This window comes from Choloepus didactylus, chromosome 18, assembly GCF_015220235.1.
Source record: "Choloepus didactylus isolate mChoDid1 chromosome 18, mChoDid1.pri, whole genome shotgun sequence".
NCBI lineage: Eukaryota > Metazoa > Chordata > Mammalia > Pilosa > Megalonychidae > Choloepus > Choloepus didactylus.
This window is the reverse complement of record NC_051324.1, coordinates 58,139,182-58,158,372: the sequence shown is the minus strand read 5'-3', so window position 1 is coordinate 58,158,372 and position 19,191 is coordinate 58,139,182. Positions and strand designations below refer to the sequence as shown.

Below are 19,191 nucleotides of genomic sequence, written 5' to 3'. Positions count from 1 at the left end.
ACTGGACTAAATAAAAATACCTATATCAGGTTTATTTATCCTCTTTCCCTACACTTAACTGTAACCAGTCACTTAATTTCACTGTGATGGTCTCTTAGGCAAAGAAAAAAAGAAGATACAAGAATGATTTGTTATAGATTGAAAGCTTCTTTGTTTCTAAGATAACACTTATTTCTGCATAAAAGTCCATAAAATTCTCAGTAAATTTTAAAAAATTATTGCTTATGGTAGTTTATAATTTCAGAACTGATACAGCATAGCTTTGTGAGTCCAGTAATAATAACATATCTGACTCTGAGATATATTTTTCTTCCCTTATAGTTGATGGAACTGTTGATCTGAAGGATTTGTTGGATGCTATCAGTTACATCAAGGGTGAGTTGCAAGAGATGTTGAAAAGATGTTAGAAATAACATCTTAATACTTTGTAATTAATGGTGAAGAAAAATATTTCCCCTTCATGAATGTTTAAAATTCTTTCATGTAACATATGTTCCATTTTTGTGGATGATGCTGAACTTGGATAAACAATAACTAATCTGTGTTTATAGATCAATGCCCATAATATTCTCTGAAATTTTCCCTAGAAAAGTACTTCAGTGTAGTAACATATATCAAGAATGTCAGTACTACCTTTTCCCCCCAACTAATTCCACTCCTAGAAATTTATCCTGTGGAAATAGTTTGACAGAATAAAAGAAAAAATCTTTAAAGACTTTCATTCTCAAAATATTGAGAAATTTGAAACAGCCTAAATATCTAACAGTGTGGGAATTAATTCATAAATCATGCTATGTCAGTTTAATGGAATATTTTGTGTTGAAATGCTGTGAAGATTATGTGGCAACTTGGAAGCATGTTTATGAAGCAGTGATATTAGATTGGAAAAGTAGAATACAGAAATATATGTCCTTTAGATTGCCACATTGTAAAAGTATAGTCTCATTGTCAAAGACTAGGATGAAATAGGAAAAAAAAAAATGTTTGCTTGTTTTGTGGTTGGGTGATAGAATTCTATATTTCCCCTTTTACATTAATCTTTAATCTTGTTATATTATTTTTACAATGAAGAAAATTTACTTCTTTTTTGATTGTGTTGAGATGAATAAAATTCTTGAAATGCATAGTGTCAAGAGAAGCAAAGTAAATTAAAATAAATATTTAAAAACTTGTCTGTAGAAAATACTGAATCTTCAAGTAGGGAAAGAGTAAGAGAGAAATAAAATCAAGTCCTAGCTTGATTCGTTGTGGATTTTGCAATAACCCACCAGTCAATTCTTCACCCCTTGGTGTACTCTTCTTTATAGACACCTTCTGATTTCCTGAACCAGAATTAAAGACATTGGACTTTTTTCTGATGCTTCCATTAATTCTGGTTATACATGGGTGATGGTATATATAAGCAAAGATAATGTTTTTCACCCTTTGTAATAACCTGGTAGTTCTAATATTTGTGCAACCTATTTCTTATCTTTTCTAAGGAGAGGTGATTGATGTCCAGGACTTAGACAATTTTCTGGCAAGCAAAGGGATTCAACTCACAGAAAGAGAAATAAAGGAGCTGATGCCTCAACTGACATTTAATGGTGAGGTATTTTTTATAATCAGTGTCTTCCTAGGAGTACGCCTTTTTTGCCTGTATGGAAAATCCTTAGAAAATTATCCTTATTTTGCTTCTCAAATTTGATTGTGCATATGAATCATCCACGCATCTTGTTAAAATGCAGATTTTGATTCAGAAGATCTGGGGTGGAGCCTGAGATTCTGCATTGCTACAAGTCCCAGATGATGCCAATGCTGCTGATCTGTGGGTCACACTTTGCCTATCAAGGATCTAGAAGATGAAGGAAAGAGATGATACTTTAAGATTGTGTCTGGTCTTTCATTTCTTAAATCACAGATACAAACAATATGCTATTTGTGCAGCAGGCATGATTCCAGCCCAAGAAAATGAAGGAAAAATATTAGAATAATTGAAATTAAAATAAAAATATGTATTAGAGAGAGACACACAGGGAAAGCAGGGAGAGTTTGGGGTAGGTTGATTCATTTGTTTATTTTTTTAAGCAGTTTTATTGAGACATATTCACACACCATACAATCCTTCCAAATATTTCCTTGTTAATTGCGATGTATAGTCTGATTACCTGACTTATCCACTGGCCTGTGTGTTATAGAACTACTTTAGACTAATTTTTTATTTCTATTAGTTTCTTTCATTTGCAATTGTTCTGACACAAAAACAAAACAAAAAGATCTAGGCACATTAAGGGGAGTATTTCTCTTGATAATGCTTCATGATGTTTCCAAATAGCTTCTGTGCAGCTCTGGTCTTGAATTAAAAAGACCGTTTATTGACATATTCAATGAACAGACATTTATTGCTCAATTATTATGTCTAGGCCCTGCATAGGCATAAGGGATACAAAAATGAAAGCAAGAACATACTTGGCTTTCTCTACTAAGGCCAACTGAAAGTAGAAGATAAAACACTGACCAATCATGTTTTTCAAATCATAGTTTTAAAGCAATAAATTTGAAACTCATTGCAACATCTCCATTTTCAGTTCTCTCCAGTTTATCATCTCTTTCTACTTACCTATACTCTCACCTCTCTTCAGTTTTAAGAGATACTTTGCAATCATTCCACATCCACTGCTATCGAACTCATCATCTCCCATCTCTTCAAAAATTGCTCCTGTAATAATTCCTTTTCCATATACTGAGTTTCATCCCTCTCTCTCTCTACTCTGCCTATAAACAGGCACATCTGCCCCTCCCCTTTTTAAACAATCTTCACTTGGTTTTTCTACTTTATAACTATCTTTTCATTCCTCCCTTCTTTCCCAGCCATCTTTTTCTGCTTTAATCTTTGTTATTTCTCTTCTATTTGCTTTAGGGTTCGTTTGCTGCTCTTTCTCCAGTTTCTTCAGTTGTTCAATTAAGTCTTTGATTTTAGCTCTTTCTTTCTTTTCAATGTAAGCATTTAGAGATTTTTCCACTTTTTTCACCATTTGTTCTTTTGTGCATTTGAATTCAGTTGCTTTGCCTTCTAGTTTATCTTTCTTTTGCCTTTTCAAATCTGCTATTGTGTGTCTCTAGTATACTTTTAATTTGATATACAGTACCTTTCATTTCTGTAAGATCTGCTATTTTTCTGTTTATTGTTGCAAATTCTTTTTTATGCTCTTTTAGTGACTTCTTGATAATCGTTTATCTCTTTAGTCATCTCACTGAAGTTATTTAAGAGATTTGTTTGAACATCTATGATTAGTTGTCCCATATTCTGTGTCTTCTCTGGCTTTTTAATATCTTCTTGCTTCTTCATGTGCTTTGTGATTTTTTGCTGATTTCTTGGCACTTGATTATCTTGATAAGGTTACTTTGTTGATTTCCCTCAGTCATCTAAGATTTTGTTGTTGCTTGGGTTTGCATTGAAGGTCTCCTTTGTCAGTAATTCACAGCAAAACTAGGGCCAGGGCCTCATGCAGGAGGTGCAGCTGTTTTCAGAAGTCCGTTAGAGACTGGACAGAAAAGCAGTTTAACAGACTGTACTTCCCCTGTCTTCCCAGCAGATGGTGCTCTTGGGCCACCTCTTCCCCACAACCTCACCTCTCTCTGAATGAGGCAGCCCACTGGGCTGAGACCCGACCAGACAACAATCCAGTCAAGGCTGCAGGTCTCTGCAGTCTCTGGAAGCCGCTGACTCTGAGGGTGGGGGGTGGGCACTGTACACCTTGGCTGAGACCCTGCCTGTGAGCACAATATTACTGATGATTCCCAGGCTCCTGCATGGAAAGACCTCGGGCTGCAGGACTGAGAGGTTCAACTTCCCCAGGCAACAACCATTCCAGGCATTCTCTGCTTTTCACTGGCCAGCAAGACCTGGGTGTATTTTAGGGCACTGCTTTGACAGTTGGTTCATCCTTATTTCTCATCCAAAACAGGGCTGGGTACCCATTCAGGTGGTATAGACCACTGGGCCTGGGACTGGGTCTGGAGAGACTCTGAAAAGCCTTGCAGTTCTGCTGCACTTTCCAGCCTGCCCAGCAGATGGCACTACTCAGTGGCTCAGTCCTCAGAAACCGTTTACCTCATGGAGCCCCAGCAGTGTCTGACCAGGCGGGGCTAAAACTGTGAGGTTCCTGTGCCCCCACTTAGCTGCCCAAAATCTGGCTCAATGCTGGACTGTGTCATCCTCTACCTGGGATGGAGGATTCCCCAACTGCCCCAGTGTGCAGCTGCCCCTTGGGCAAGGATCAGGCCTCCCGCTGCTATTTCCCTCAAAGGTGGGGTACAGGCACCAGGACCCAGACAGCCCTCTTTTTAATTAGTCTGTATGTGCTGCTTCTGCTTCCTCACCATACATTCTCTTCTTGAAGCATGGCTATAGGGTTTCTTCCCTCTCACATCCTTCCTGACCCTACTGAAATAGCTTCCAGAGCCAGAAGTCACCAATGATCCTTGTTGCCATTTCACTACCTCTGGCTTCCTATATGTGGAAACAATCCAGGGTTATTTCTCAGTTTTCTGTTTTAACTCCTTCCCTCCCTTGATTATATCACTTCCTGACCATTGCTTCAACTATCAACTCTCTACAGCAGCAGTTCTCAAAACACAGTCCAGGCACACCCCTTCCTTTCAGAAGGCCCCTGAGGTTAAAACTATTTTTAAAATCACACTAAGACATAATTTGCTTTTTTCACTTTCATTCACTCATAAATGTAGTGTAGTTTTTCATAAGCTGCATGACATATCCATAATTATCTCAAAAAGCTATTAAAATACTCCTCTTTTCCAACTATGTAGCTCTATGAGATCAAATTTTCTTCAACCAAAAAAACATATTGCAGCAAATTGAATGTAAACAGACTAAGAATCAGACATTAAAGAAATTTGCAAAATGTAAAGCAATGCCACCCTTCTCACCAAATGTTTTTGGAAAATGCATTTTCAATTAAAAAGTACATTAACACATAATGGATTTACTATTGCTATTTTTTAATGAATGAATAAATAAATATTTTTAATCTCTAAATTCAGTATCTAATATGGCAACTATCCATAACTATAACCTACATAATCCTCCTGAAGGTCCTCAAAAATTTTTAGGAATGTAAAGGTGTCCTGAGACCAACAAGCTTGAGAACCTTTGCTCTTCAGATTATTCTTTGTCACTACTGTGTTTCCAGCTGCCTGCTAGATATTTCTTCCTTCATATCTCACCAGCACCTCTTTTTGGGGGAGCAGAGCAAACTTTTTTTTTTTTTTAACATCAGATGCACAGAGTTGAGTTAACCAAATTCCTCAGTTGTAGCACATTATCCTCATTGGTCAATGCAAGGACTCTGTTTTATTTTGTTATTTTTTCCTATTTGGCTCCCATTTCTTTCCACTGATCATAAGTACCTTCTATGTTGTATTTAATATATGTCTTTCCAAACCACCTTCCTTATGCTTGTTTATATATGTGTGTTTTGTTGTATCCCTTTAAAAGTTCAGTGTGTGGCATTGTGCTGTAAAATTCGTTTTTTCCATTTTTCACTCAATATTATATTTTTAACAGCTTTACTGAGATACAATTCACAGACCACAGATTCACCTACTTAAAGTGTACAATTCAATATTTTTGGTATATTCATAGATATGTGCAACCATCACCACAGTCAATTCTAAAACATTGTCATGATCTCAAAAAGAAATCCATCCTCCTCCAATTCCCCACCCTTACCAGCCCTAAGCACCCAGTAACATACGTTCTGTCTCTATAGATTTGTCTATTCTAAGCATTTTGTATAAATGGAATCCTATATTATGTGGTCTTTTGAGACTGGCTTCTATCATTTAGTCAAGTGTTTCAAGATTCATTCACATTGTGACATGTATCAGTACTTCCTTCTACTTTATGGCCTAATAATATTCCATTGTATGAATATACCACATTTTGTTTATCCGTTTATCAGCTCCCAGACATTTGGGTTGTTTCCACCTTTTGGCTATTATGAATAACACCACTATAAACATTCATGTACACGTTTTTTATGAAGATATGTTTTCATTTCTCTTAGGTATATACTTAGGAATAGAATTGGTGGGAATTGTTTAATTAACTGTTTAATCATTTGAAGGGGGACCAAAGTAGCTGCAACATTTTACATTCCCACCAGCAATGCGTGAGAGTTCTAATTCCTCCACATCCTCTCCAACAATTATTATCTGACTTTTTTATTCTAGCCAGCCTAGTGGGTGTGAATCAACACTGGTTTGTGTTTGTTTGTTTGTTTGAGATTTACCCATGTTTCTATAAATCAATCTAATTATGGTTGCTGAATAATTTCTCTGCAATACAACCAACACAATTTACCCTCCACTACCCCAGTGATAGATACCAAAGTGGCCACCAACTTATCACAATGCTGCAGTAAACGTCCATGTACATGTCTCCTTATGGAACTCAACAATTTCTCTCGGAAATATATATATATATCAAAAAGTGGCATTGTTGGACATAAGGTATATATAACTTAAATTTTTAACTAAGAATTGCCAATTTGTTCTCAGAATGGCTGTATTCATTTACAATTCCAGCAGCAGTACATGAAGGTTCCTATTAACCCACATTCTTGATATTATCTAACTTTCTAATTTTTTCAATTCTGATAGGTACAAAATAGTATCTCATTCTAATTTGTATTTATTTATTTCATTGCTTATGATGTTTGCATTCCTTTGGTTACCGATAATGTGGGGCATCTCTCCTATGCTTACTAGCCATGCAGTTATTTGTCTCCTAGAAATTTCTTATTTATACCCTTTCCCATTTTTCTACTGTACCCTGTCTTTTTCTTGCTGCTTTGTAGAAAAACTTTGTATATTCAAAATATTAATTTCTTGTTGTTTGGAGGCATTGCAAATATCTTCTCTTGAGCTATGATTCCTTCATTTAATGGAACCCTCCAGCTTAATGGAATGACCTCAACCCATGTATGGGGGAAAGCCAGTATCTCTCTTATCTCTAGAGACCCTTGGGTAGATTAGGTATTATTCACTAATGGTTCAGATTTTCTGCTTTGAATTCTTAATCTCAACTTGGCGTTCTTTCCTATTACACTGCTATCATTTTACATTCTGTTATTCCACTGCACATAATCCTATCACTTCCCAACTCAAGGCTGGGTGGGTAGCAGATTTTACTGAAACTACTTAAAATTTAAGATTTTGCAGCCATTCCTTTTTCAGGGGAATTTTAATTTTGTTTTTGTTTTGTTTCATTTTTCATTAAACTCCAGGCTCCCATTTTGTTGCCAGGGAGGAAATGTTAGAGAAATATGTATTAGAGTTCTGGATAGAGGAACAAAGAAATATATGCTGTTAGTTTCAAAACAAAAGTGTATACTGTTTTGTAGCAATAAAACATAACTTCCTTATCGGAATTCTTGAGGGTGCCACTCAGGGTCTCTTTCTGTCCCTTCTCCTCCTTGGTGGCATTGTGGAAGAAGCATTCTTTCCCACTTGTCCTATGGTTGCTCTTCTCCTAGCTTCCTCTACAGTTATTTCTTTTGAGGTACCATTCTGGCCTGGATACAGTATTTAAACCCTTGGGTTTCTCATGCCTTAGCATTAAGTTCTCAGATATCAACCACTCTCTTCCTATTTTTCTTGTCTGGTTCTCTCCACAATCTCATCAGTCTCCTCTAATACTCAGACTGAACTCCTTTTACTGTCTTCCTTATGTTAAACCCGTACTATTTCCCAACAGACTGTAAATTCATTAAAAGAAGGGATCCTATCTATGTGTGAGGCTCTGTGCTAAATGCTAAGGACCCAAAAATAATTGAGCCTCAACCCCTGTCCTCACAGAGTTATAGTCCAATACAGGGGATCGGCACATAAAATAATTTTGACATAATGTTATAAACATATGCAGAGGTTGCTAAGGGAACATTTAGCCCAGACCAGGGTTTCCTGGAGAAAACCCCAGGCTGAACAAGTGTGGGAAAATCATTCAATCAGAGAAACATACTCTGTATCCTCAATAGTGACAAGCACACCACCACAAACATGTTGGTTCCCAATAAATACTTGTTAGAACAAAAAATGGAGTGGGTCCTTCTCTCCCCATTCCAATTCTGAGCATTTGTCAACATATTGCTCTTCATATCTTTTTAATTTTTTAAATATCATCAGTCTGAGTTTGGGAAAAATGCTGCTATATTTGGGCCCTGGTTCTGTCTATAGTATCCCTTTCACATTTGTGACCTATTAAGTTTAATACCTTCAAATACAGAAAAGAGAAACTGCATTAAGGAAGTAGAGATAGTTTTCTCAGTGAAAGCTTCATCCTTTCTTCCATCATATTCACCTAAGAAAAAAATGAATCCAAATTCCAAAGCAAACCATGTCTCTAGTTCTCCTAAAACATAAAAGTTCCAGTCTGCCATTATTTTTAATAATTTCACAATTTTTATTGTTTTTATGAGTTTTTATCACTGCCTCCATATCTGAATCAAATTTGTTTTATAGGGAATGGGAAAATTAATGTGAATTCAATAATGGATGGCCTGAAGAAGCTTAAACGTAAGTAAAAATTTGTGATAAAATATATAATTGCTAATTGAATGCTATGCATTTATTTTCATATGCATTTCTTGGTTATAAAAGTTATGCATGTTCATTGTAGAAAATTTCTGTATCCAGAAAATGAAAGAATGGAAAAGGAATAATTTTAGTAATCCTTAATTCTCTCGCCCAATGATAATCCATAATTTTATCACCCCCAATTTTTTCCTTATATATATATATAATTTGAGGACATTTAGTTTTAAATTCTCACTTCCAAGGTATTTTTCCATTTCCTTACTAATTTTAATATCTTACCTATTCATAGGTATGTCTAATGGCCTAAAATACCTTTTTGGATGCCTCTGAAATTTAATAGATAATCTCAGTACTCTGTTTGCATCCCCTTATCATCTTTAATTATATCTAAAATAAGTTTTCTAGTGCCAAAAATTCCAAATACTCTGCTTACAAAGAAAAGCATGAATGGAAGTTCTGAAAAGTATGCTGTGAAATTGATCAGTACAGGCAAGATCAAACTTGTCTTCTGTGCTCCTCTCACACACAGTCTCCATCTGTACTTCACTGTTAAGTAATTTTGATTTGTTCTCTGTGTCTGTGTTTCCTAGCAAGTGTGACAAAAACAAAAACTTTGGTGTGTCTCTGAAAACCTGAGTGAGTTTCAAAAAGAAGGATTTGAAAATAATTTTAAGTACTTTATGCAAGTATCCACAAAATGGATCTTAATAAAAGAGGATAAATTTAAATTCTACACGCCCACACTTAATGTTTCCAAGAGAGTTCTGTTACATTTTGTTATTTGTAAAAGGGGGAAAAAACCTCTTTGAATAGGTCCATTCTTTTCCATCTATTGATGCTTCTGTTACTGGTACCTGAAAACTTTCAGAAATGTTTGCTAGGTAGTTTTTAGCCCCAGAATTTAAACTCATGCCATTGAACTTAGGGATACTGGAAGCAATTCTCCATGATCATGTGTGATAAGCCCAGTGTTCATCTGAAAGTGTTTATTAAGCACTCAGGCACTATTCAAGAAAGTTCAATGATGAACAATAGAAATTACTGCTTACCCACTTGCTTTCTTCACTACCTCATATTCATTCCAGTTGCTGCCACCAAAATATATTTTATTCTGTGAAGTCTACAAAGCATTAAAGAAAATTCAGACATTTAAAAGTAAGTCTCACAAGGGGTCAGAAGAAGATGGCAGCATAGAGAGGAGTAGAAGCTAGTTAGTCCCCCTGGAACAACCAATAAACAACCAGGAACAACTAGTTAATAATCTGGAATAACTGCTGGGGGACAACCGTGACTGTCCACACATAATACACTAACCTGAATTGGGAGGAATGCCTGAGATCACAGCATAAAATCTGTAAGTAAAAACTGCAGACCCGAGCTGAGTGCCCCTCCCCCATGGCAGCCCAAACAGCAAAGCCTTGCTGTGCTAGAGAGCAGCACTCTCTGAACAAGTGAATATACCTCAGCCCAGCTCCAGTTGAGGTTTTAATTAACAAATGTTGACTGCTCAATACAAGCTATGAATCCCCAACAAGCAGACAGAGGCCTTTGGTGACAACTGACCTTGGAGAGCCAGAGGTCCTCTCTGGGAGGGAGGGGGAGCCCAGAGGACCAGATACTATTTCTGGCCAACAGGTGAAACTGAGGGTGACCATGGACTGGCCCTGAAGGAGGGGTTTCTGTCCGTTTTTTGGCTCAGTGGAGAAAGCCTCAGCCATTTTCAGTTCCCAGCACTCTGACCCAGACAAGGGTGAAGATAGCAGTCAGAGAGACTATTCGAATGCAAATGACCTCTCCCCAGGAGGTGTACCTTCCCTAAGAGGAAAGAAGTGAAGCCAAGCTCTACTACCCACCTTCCATTCAGAACCAGACCCCAGGGCCTGGGGGAAAACAGCCATGGGACACATCTCCTTACACCAGTCTGGAGTGACAGGATGACAGGTGCCACCTGCTGGGCAGAAGAGCACAGTGGTTTGAGACCTCAAAGGGTGTATCAGTCTTCTAAGACACACCCTCAAGGAGACCTGATACTGTTGCCTCCTTCTTAAACCTGAGCCCATTCTGGTCTGGGAAAACCCAATTGGGGTAACCAAGGAAACCAGATGCCTAGACAACAGAGATCTACAACCTGCAGTAAGAAAAACTGATGGCCCAGTCAAAGGAACAAACTTACACTTCAACTGAGATACAGGAATTGAAACAACTAATGCTAAATCAATTCAAAAAGTTTAGGAAAGATATGGCAAAAGAGATGACGCATATAATGAAAACACTGGGCATACATAAGGTAGAAATTGAAAGTTCGAAAAAACAACTAGCAGAATCTATGGAAATGAAAGGTACAACACAAGAGATGAAAGACACAATGGAGACATACAACAGCAGATGTCAAGAGGCAGAAGAAAACACTCAGGAACTGGAGAACAAGACATCTGAAAGCTTACACAAAAAAGAACTGATAGAGAAAAGAATGGAAAAATATGAGCAATGTCTCCAGGAATTGAATGACAACACAAAATGTAGGAATGTATGTGTCATGAGTATCCCAGAAGGAGAAGAGAAGGGAAAAGGTGCAGGAGCAATAATAGAGGAAATAATCACTGAAAATTTCCCATCTCTTATGAAAGACATAAAATTACAGCTCCAAGAAGCACAGCATACCCCAAACAGAATAGATCTGAATAGGCCTACACCAAAACACTTAATAATCAGATTATCAAACATCAAAGATAAAGAGAGAATCCTAAAAGCATCAAGAGAAAAGCAATCTGTCACATACAAAGGAAGCTTGATAAGACTATGTGTAGATTTCTCAAAAGAAACCATGGAGGCAAGAAGGAAGTGGTGTGATATATTAAAGATGCAAAAAGAGAAAAACCACCAACCAAGAATCCTATATCCGGCAAAACTGTCCTTCAAATATGAGAAAGAGCTTAAAATATTCTCTGGCAAACAGACAATGAGACAGTTTGTGAATGAGATACCTGCTCTACAGGAAACATTAAAGGGAGCATTACAGACAGAAAGGAAAAGACAGGAGTGAGAGGTTTGGAACACAGTTTTGGGAGAAAGTAGCACAGCAATGTAAGTACACTGAACAAAGATGATTGTGAGTATGGTTGAAAGAGGACGGTTAGGAGCATGTGAACACCAGAGGAAAGAGGAAAGATAAAAACTGGGACTGTATAACTCAGTGAAACCTAGGGTGCTCAACAACTGTGATAAAAGGTACAAATATGTTTTTATGTGAGGGAGAACAAATGAATGTCAGCAATGCAACATGTTAAAAATAGAGTGGGATTGGGGGAAAAATATAATCAATGCAAACTAGAGACTATAATTAATAGAAACATTGTTTTATGCTTCCTTTAATGTAACAAAGGCAATATACCAAAGCTAAATGCATATTGGGGGGGTGGAACATAGGGGAGGGGTATGGGACTCTTGGCATTGCTGATGTTGTCTGAGTCTTTATTCTACTTTGGTTTAATGCTATCTTTCCTTTTGTTGATACCTAGCTGTCATGTTTTTTCTTCTTTTGTCTCTCTACCTTCTTTGACTCTTCCTCTTTCTTTGCGGAAGAAATGGAGATGTCCTTATATGGATAGTGGTGATGGTGGTGAATATGTTAATACATATACAGGGAACCTTCGATTTTTTACTTAGGACAGCATGTATGGGGTGTGAACAAAACCATCTTAAAAAAATGGGTTGATGAAGAAACCTTGAGGGCACTATATTGAATGAAATAAGACAGACACATAAGGACAAATATTGCAGGGTCTCACTGATATGAACTAGTTATAATATGTAAACTCATAGACATGCAATATAAGTTACCAAGATATAGAATGAGGCTAAAGAATGGGGAGTGGATGGTTATTATGAGCAGAATGTAACTAGGGTGAACTTAAATGTTTGGAAGTGGACAGAGGTGACAGTAGCACATTACTGTGACAATAACACAGTGCTGAATGGTGTGTGAAGGTGGTGGAAAGGGTAAGCTCAGAGTCACGTATGTCACCAGAAGGAAAGTTGGAGGTTAAAAGATGGGAATGTATAAAACAATGTATCTTGTGGTGGACAATGTCCATGATTAACTGCACAAATATTAGAAATCTCTCTCATGAAGTAGAATAAATGTATGAAACTATAACTAGAAGTTAGTAATAGAGGGGCATATAGGAAAAAATATATACCTGTTGCAAACTATATACTACAGTTAGTAGTATTTTAACATTGTTTCATCAGCAGTAACAAATGTACTATACCAACAATATGAATCAATAATGGAGGGGTGGTTAGGGGTATGGGAGGATTTGAGTTTCCTTTTTTGTCTTATTTCTTTTCTGGAGTAATGAAAATGTTCTAAAAATTGAAAAAACAATTAATTGTGGTGAAGGATGCACAGCTGTATGATGGTACCATGGGCAACTGATTGTACACTTTGGATCTTTGGATAATTGTATGGTATGTGAACAATCTCAGAAAAAAAAATATGTCTCACAACTTGAGAAATTTCAAACACTAGTATCTGTTCTACAGATTCATCAAATAATTCTTGATTTCCACTTAGAAAGTTTTCTTTATAGACATATGTCTTAAGGGAGCAGATTTTATTTCTGAATACCATATTGACAGTTAAACATGCATGTTGGGGAGCAAATCATGTCCCCCGCAAAAGGCATGTTCAGGTCCAAAGACCTGGTCCTGTGGGTGTGAACCCATTTGTAAATAGGACCTTTGAAGATGTTATTAGTTAAGGTGTGCCCAGCAGAATGAGGGTGGCCTTAATCCAACATGGCTGAATCCTGATAAGCAAAGGAAATTGAAAATGAAAGAGGAAGCCACAGGGAGTAGCCAGGTGCTGGAAGTCAACAGAAGTGGGAAGAGAAAGAAGAAGATCCCATCATGTGTATTGCCATGTGACAGACCAAGGATCACCAGCAGCCAGTTCTACAACACCATAGTCGTCAGGGAGAGCATCATCTTGCTGATGCTTTGATTTTAGACTTCTAGCCTCAAAACCACATATTAGAGATGGCTCAAGTGAAGATCAACACGAAAGCCAATGAGGGGCGCTTCTGCCACTCCTCCTCCATGGCCAACCACTTCAGCCACCTGCTGGAGAGCTTGGACCAGCTGGAACTCATGGTTGAAGCTTTGAGAGAAGCAGCAACTAGTGTTGAGAAAGAGAAAGAAATCCTCTTGTAGATGATCCACAGTATCCAAAATAGCCAGGACATGAGAGAGATCAGCGATGAAGAAAGAGAAGAATTAAATCTAACTGCAAATCATTTGATGGGATGAATTCTCACCATTGAAGTTCAGAAGAGATAATTAGAACCCCCCGGCAGCAAGAATCTCTAAAACATGCACCAGGATTATCAATGAGGTGGTCAGTAAGTTTCTGGATGGTCTGGGAAGAGTCATTTAATGTTGCTGTATACTGCATTTCATCTGAGGTACCACCTGGGCCCACTGATCAGAAATTTCAATCCATGGTAATTGGCTGTACTGTTGAAGATAAGAAGAAAAGTAAGAAGTTTAGAGACTCTACTTATAAATGTTGAAAACTCTGACAAGGCTGTCAAGCTGTTAGAGCATTCTAAAGGACTTGGTTCCAAAACTCTGCAACAGAATGCAGAGAGCAGATTTAATTAGTTTTCAACCTTAAGAGCACTAACAAATAATGATGTAAAAATGAGAAAATACTATTTGAAGTGATAACTGGTTCTTTATGTTAGACAAAACCACTCATTCGATAGGTAAAGTTGTTTCAGATGAGGAAAATATTCCAGGGTCATGAGTTTTGTGAATAACACAATTAAAACTTAGAAAATATTTATTTATTTGCAGTTCTAATTTTTGCATTGAGTTATTGCCTTGAACAAATATCTAGCACCATATATATATATTTATTTACTATTGTGTGGATAAATACATAGTTTGTGGGGGAAAAAATGAGTGTTCCAGTAGGAGCAAAAGGCTTCACTGCTCCCCCCTCTGCTTTGCCTGGCATGGAAACAAATGAGCACATGGGGTATTGAGTTGACTAGAAATTCTTTACCTTACACAGCCTACATTGTGCATGTACTGTTAGCAAAGCACTGTGTTTAGAAGGATAAAAGGAATTGCAAAACAAGATCCTTTAGATATGTTTATCATTCAACAAAAAATTGGGGGGCATCTGTATCAAATTTTTTTGAACTTGAGATATATGTCTCATAATATAAACGTATGGGTCAAAATTGCAGGCCACCCTGCTGTTGCAGCATCAGGCCGGTGGCTGGATGGTATTCGAAAATGGTATTCCAATGCTGCAGGGTTCAATAAACTGGGGTTAATGAGAGATGATATAATAGCTGAGAATGAAGATGTAAAAGAGGCCATAAGAAGGCTTCCTGAGAACCTTTATAATGACAGGGTGTTTCACATTAAGAGAGCACTGGACCTGAGCATGAGACAGCAGATCTTGCCTGAAGAGCAGTGGACAAAATATGAGGAGGATAAATTCTATTTTGAACCATATCTGAAAGAAGTTATTCAGGAAATGAAAGAGAGAGAAGAATGGGCAAAGAAATAATCATGTAATTGAAATGTGGATACAGCTGTCCCCAAAGTATTTTTATGAAGTTGATAAAACCTAAAATGTAGAATTTAAGAACTATTTGGGCTGCAAATATATTACTTTTAACAAATACCAATTGGAATCATTGTTGGAGTTTTTGAATTTAAACTTTATAAAAATCTTAACTACTGAAAAAAATATGAATGCATCTTTTGATGCATGAAAATATGACATAAAATATGAGGGAAAATATCTATAATTTTACCACTGTGAACAATTATATATTCACTTTATCTTGTTTCCAAAAGCATTATTTCTATAAAATTTTAATAATTATAAAAATACAGTGTTGTAATTTGCCTTTTAGTTTTTTAAGTGCTGCTATAAAGTTGCTCAATTGCCAATCTAAAAAATTATAGGGTAGACTATATAGCTAAACCATAATTTACTTACCTATTCCTATTTTACTGGACATTTAGGTTGTTTTCAATTTGTTGCTAGTACTGCAACATCATTATGTACATAGAACTTTCTCCTTTTTTTTTTTTAATTTTATTTGCATAAATTCCCAGCAGTGGGATTTACTAGGTCAAACAAAGGGCATGTACATTTTCATGGCCTAATACATATTTCCAAATTTTTTTGTATAAGAGATATCAATTTATTCTATCTTCAGTCTTTAAAATGTAGCCATTTCACTGAAATCTTTCCAACATTGAGCATTAAATGTCTTCTAACAATAGAAGAAAAAAAAACAAAAAACATGGGTCAATAAATCTCCTTTGATTAAGCCAACCCATTGTATGGTATTTGCTTTAGCAGGAAACTAAAACAGTTTTGGTACCAAAAGGTAGGAAGTTGCTATTACAATTATTTAAAGATGTGGAAATGGCTTTGAAATTGGGAAATAGGGAGAGGCTGGAAGAATTGTGAAATGCTTGATAGAAGAAGCCTGGATTGCTTTGAAGAGGGCTCAAAAATGAGTGGGAGGCGGGGCAAGATGGCAGACTGGTGAGCTGTATGTTTTAGTTACTCCTCCAGGAAAGTAGGTAGAAAGCCAGGAACTGCGTGGACTGGACACCACAGAGCAATCTGACTTTGGGCATACTTCATACAACACTCATGAAAACGTGGAACTGCTGAGATCAGCGAAATCTATAGACGGAGACCAGACACCAGAGAATCTGAGAGCAGCCAGCCCAGCAGAGAGGAGACAGGCATAGAAAAAAAACAACACGAAAAACTCCAAAATAAAAGTGGAGGATTTTTGGAGTTCTGGTGAACATAGAAAGGGGAAGGGCCCTGAGGCGCATATGCAAATCCCGAAGAAAAGCTGATCTCTCTGCCCTGTGGACCTTTCCTTAATGGCCCTGGTTGCTTTGTCTCTTAGCATTTCAATAACCCATTAGATCTCTGAGGAGGGCCCATTTTTTTTTTAATTTTTTTATTTTTTTTTTTGTTTTGTTTTGTTTTGTTTTGTTTTCAATCCTTTTTTCTTTTTCTAAAACAATTACTCTAAGAAGCCCAATACAGAAAGCTTCAAAGACTTGCTATTTGGGCAGGTCAAGTCAAGAGCAGAACTAGGAGAGCTCTGAGACAAAACGCAATAATCCAGTGGCTGAGAAAATTCACTAAACACCACAACTTCCCAAGAAAAGGGGGGTGTCCGCTCACAGCCATCATCCTGGTGGACAGGAAACACTCCTGCCCATCGCCAGCCCCATAGCCCAGAACTGCCCCAGACAACCCAGTGTGACGGAAGTGCTTCAAATAACAGGCACACACCACAAAACTGGGCGTGGACATTAGCCTTCCCTGCAACCTCAGCTGACTGTTCCAGAGTTGGGAAGGTAGAGCAGTGTGAATTAACAAAGCCCCATTCAGCCATCATTTGAGCAGACTGGGAGCCTCCCTACACAGCCCAGCAGCCCAGAACTGCCCTGGGGGGACGGCACTCACCTGTGACATAGCACAGTCATCCCTCAACAGAGGACCCGGGGTGCACGGCCTGGAAGAGGGGCCCACTTGCAAGTCTCAGGAGCCATACGCCAATACCAAGGACTTGTGGGTCAGTAGCAGAGACAAACTGTGGCAGGACTGAACTGAAGGATTAGACTATTGCAGCAGCTTTAAAACTCTAGGATCACCAGGGAGATTTGATTGTTAGAGCCACCTCCCCCTCCCTGACTGCCCAGAAACACACCCCATATACACAGCAGGCAACACCAACTACACACGCAAGCTTGGTACACCAATTGGACCCCACAAGACTCACTCCCCCACTCACCAAAAAGGCTAAGCAGGGGAGAACTGGCTTGTGGAGAACAGGTGGCTCGTGGATGCCACCTGCTGGTTAGTTAGAGAAAGTGTACTCCACAAAGCTGTAGATCTGATAAATTAGACATAAGGACTTCAATTGGTCTACAAATCCTAAAAGAACCCTATCAAGTTCAGCAAATGCCACGAGGCCAAAAACAACAGAAAATTATAAAGCATATGAAAAAACCAGACGATATGGATAACCCAAGCCCAAGCACCCAAATCAAAAGACCAGAAGAGACACAGCACCTAGAGCAGCTACTCAAAGAACTAAAGATGAACAATGAGACCATAGTACGGGAGATAAAGGAAATCAAGAAAACCCTAGAAGAGCATAAAGAAGACATTGCAAGACTAAATAAAAAAATGGATGATCTTATGGAAATTAAAGAAACTGTTGACCAAATTAAAAAGATTCTGGACACTCATAGTACAAGACTAGAGGAAGTTGAACAACGAATCAGTGACCTCGAAGATGACAGAATGGAAACTGAAAGCATAAAAGAAAGAATGGGGAAAAAATTTGAAAAAATCAAAATGGACCTCAGGGATATGATAGATAATATGAAACGTCCGAATATAAGACTCATTGGTGTCCCAGAAGGGGAAGAAAAGGGTAAAGGTCTAGGAAGAGTATTCAAAGAAATTGTTGGGGAAAACTTCCCAAATCTTCTAAACAACATAAATACACAAATCATAAATGCTCAGCGAACTCCAAAGAGAATAAATCCAAATAAACCCACTCCGAGACATATTCTGATCACACTGTCAAACACGGAAGAGAAGGAGCAAGTTCTGAAAGCAGCAAGAGAAAAGCAATTCACCACATACAAAGGAAACAGCATAAGACTAAGTAGTGACTACTCAGCAGCCACCATGGAGGCGAGAAGGCGGTGGCACGATATATTTAAAATTCTGAGTGAGAAAAATTTCCAGCCAAGAATACTTTATCCAGTAAAGCTCTCCTTCAAATTTGAGGGAGAGCTTAAATTTTTCACAGACAAACAAATGCTGAGAGAATTTGCTAACAAGAGACCTGCCCTACTGGAGATACTCAAGGGAGCGCTACAGACAGAGAAACAAAGAAAGGACAGAGAGACTTGGAGAAAGGTTCAGTACTAAAGAGATTCGGTATCGGTACAATAAAGGATATTAATAGACAGAGGGGAAAAATATGACAAACATAAACCAAAGGATAAGATGGCCGATTCAAGAAATGTCTTCACGGTTATAATGTTGAATGTAAATGGATTAAACTCCCCAATTAAAAGATATAGATTCGCAGAATGGATCAAAAAAAATGAACCATCAATATGTTGCATACAAGAGACTCATCTTAGACACAGAGACACAAAGAAACTGAAAGTGAAAGGATGGAAAAAAATATTTCATGCAAGCTACAGCCAAAAGAAAGCAGGTGTAGCAATATTAATCTCAGATAAAATAGACTTCAAATGCAGGGATGTTTTGAGAGACAAAGAAGGCCAGTACATACTAATAAAAGGGGCAATTCAGCAAGAAGAAATAACAATCGTAAATGTCTATGCACCCAACCAAGGTGCCACAAAATACATGAGAGAAACACTGGCAAAACTAAAGGAAGCAATTGATGTTTCCACAATAATTATGGGAGACTTCAACACATCACTCTCTCCTATAGATAGATCAACCAGACAGAAGACCAATAAGGAAATTGAAAACCT

At 37.7% G+C, this 19,191-nt stretch overlaps 2 protein-coding genes and 1 pseudogene across 2 annotated transcripts in view; all 3 read left to right on the top strand.

Moving 5' to 3' along the window:
• Positions 1–358: 358 nt before the first annotated feature.
• EFCAB3 (EF-hand calcium binding domain 3) overlaps positions 359–19,191 on the top strand; it is an 80,016-nt gene continuing 61,183 nt past the window's right edge. The window contains exons 1-3 of the mRNA XM_037808971.1: positions 359–375; positions 1,482–1,586; positions 8,524–8,577. Coding sequence (XP_037664899.1) covers positions 1,565–1,586; positions 8,524–8,577 — 76 coding nt within the window. The 5' untranslated portion in view covers positions 359–375; positions 1,482–1,564. The remainder of the gene's footprint in view (positions 376–1,481; positions 1,587–8,523; positions 8,578–19,191) is intronic.
• On the top strand, positions 13,639–14,262 carry LOC119513608 (annotated as a pseudogene).
• On the top strand, positions 14,819–15,184 carry LOC119513786 (cytochrome b-c1 complex subunit 7-like). Its single transcript, XM_037809207.1, has one exon. The coding sequence runs from the start codon at positions 14,819–14,821 to the stop codon at positions 15,182–15,184; it is 366 nt and encodes a 121-aa protein (XP_037665135.1).

Coding starts and splice junctions, on each gene's coding strand:
- LOC119513786 (XM_037809207.1), top strand. CDS start 14,819: ATGTCTCATAATATAAACGTATGGGTCAAAATTGCAGGCCACCCTGCT.